We start from the raw sequence: 1419 nt of genomic DNA on the forward strand, positions 1-1419 counted from the left end.
AAAGCTGTTTCAGCTTACTAAGGAGTCAGGTGAATGCCAGAGTCAGGGCAAATAAGGAGACGTTACAGCTGGAAGTAGAGGACAGGACACCAGAGAGAAAGACGTACAGGGATTACATTTTTAGCAGCAGCAAGGAGTTACATCAACCCAGCCATTTTTTTCAGTGGTTTCTAACTTTAAGCAAATGGCTTGATATTTAAGGCTAGAATCACGCACTGTCCTGTGAAAATAATACCAATTTGGGACTCCGCGATACAGTGATCCCTTCTGCCTCACCCAGTTGTGTTGTTTCACATAAACTGTTTCCGTCTGAAGTTGGTAAGGAAGTCACGTAATTGGGGAATTTGTATTTGCAAAACATTATACCAACAGAGTAAATCCAGTAACGTTTCCTTGTTTGCTTTCACTTGGGACTGACCCAAAACACTTAAGTGTATTTAAGTGTCGAATAGAACACGCTTGCCAAGACTGTATTTGCAGCTTCTTTCTGCATGCAGTGCTTCACTTTACTTTCCTGCTCCATGCTGTTAATACCATTCCAAAAAAGTATCCAGTAAAGCTCCTCTGCCCACATAGTTCAGATTTCTGAGTGGATTAATGCACAAATGCATGTTTTTACTGGAACTGGCTGAAAAACAGAAGACAAATGTCTGAAATGTTTGCCTGATTCATTATTATTGTCTACTGTTTGGAGTTGGCGATACATTGCTGAGTCACCGAGTCATTTTCTACCTTCTCAGTCAGTCTCAAAACTACATCGAGCAATGGACCTGAGTCTTATCATCCTCGACTACCAGTTGACAACCTGACAATGCACCTATGCAGGCCTAGAACATAAACCAGCCCGGAACCATCGATTTACCTTTCTAAAGCTAGAACAGATGTGGTACGCTGCTTCTTCTACCTCTCCTTTTCTACTGGTTCTTTTAAAATTAGTTCATTTGCTCAAGTAGAATAGCAAGAGGGCAGGTACGGGAAAATATGCCCAATGAAAAGATCCTTCCGTATTCCCTTCGAGAAAAGAAAGCAAAACAACGGACTGCACCACCTTGGTCCCATTCCTTGAGGTGGTTCTCTTCGCATGCCTTTCCGATTAGGCAGTGCCACCAGGCAACACAGGCTGCCATTCACTTCACTTTCGAGGTAAACTTCCTGATCCGGAGGGAGTAGTTGATGCGTTAGGGTTTCTTAAGCTTGCTTTGCCCAACAGTTTGAATACGGAAACTCCCCTTGAATGGGTTTAGTACTCAGCTCTTCTTCTTTGTCCCCGGGGCGGTTTCCAGTCGAGGAAACCTCCGGGCTTCCCTCACGCCGTTGGGCGCCGTTGGGCGCCGTTGGGCGCCGTTGTTGCTGGGCGCCGTTGTCGCTGGGCGCCGTTGTCGCTGGGCGCCGTTGTTGCTAGGCGCCGTTGGGCTGGGC

At 46.1% G+C, this 1419-nt stretch overlaps 1 protein-coding gene across 1 annotated transcript in view; it reads left to right on the plus strand.

Annotated features, from left to right (window-relative positions):
- Positions 1 to 764: 764 nt before the first annotated feature.
- LOC104124198 (protein mono-ADP-ribosyltransferase PARP12) overlaps positions 765 to 1419 on the plus strand; it is a 36341-nt gene continuing 35686 nt past the window's right edge. The window contains exons 1-2 of the mRNA XM_035892083.1: positions 765 to 796; positions 1245 to 1407. Coding sequence (XP_035747976.1) covers positions 765 to 796; positions 1245 to 1407 — 195 coding nt within the window. The remainder of the gene's footprint in view (positions 797 to 1244; positions 1408 to 1419) is intronic.

This window comes from Egretta garzetta, unplaced genomic scaffold (assembly GCF_000687185.1).
Source record: "Egretta garzetta isolate BGI_Z169 unplaced genomic scaffold, ASM68718v1 scaffold293, whole genome shotgun sequence".
Lineage (NCBI taxonomy): Eukaryota > Metazoa > Chordata > Aves > Pelecaniformes > Ardeidae > Egretta > Egretta garzetta.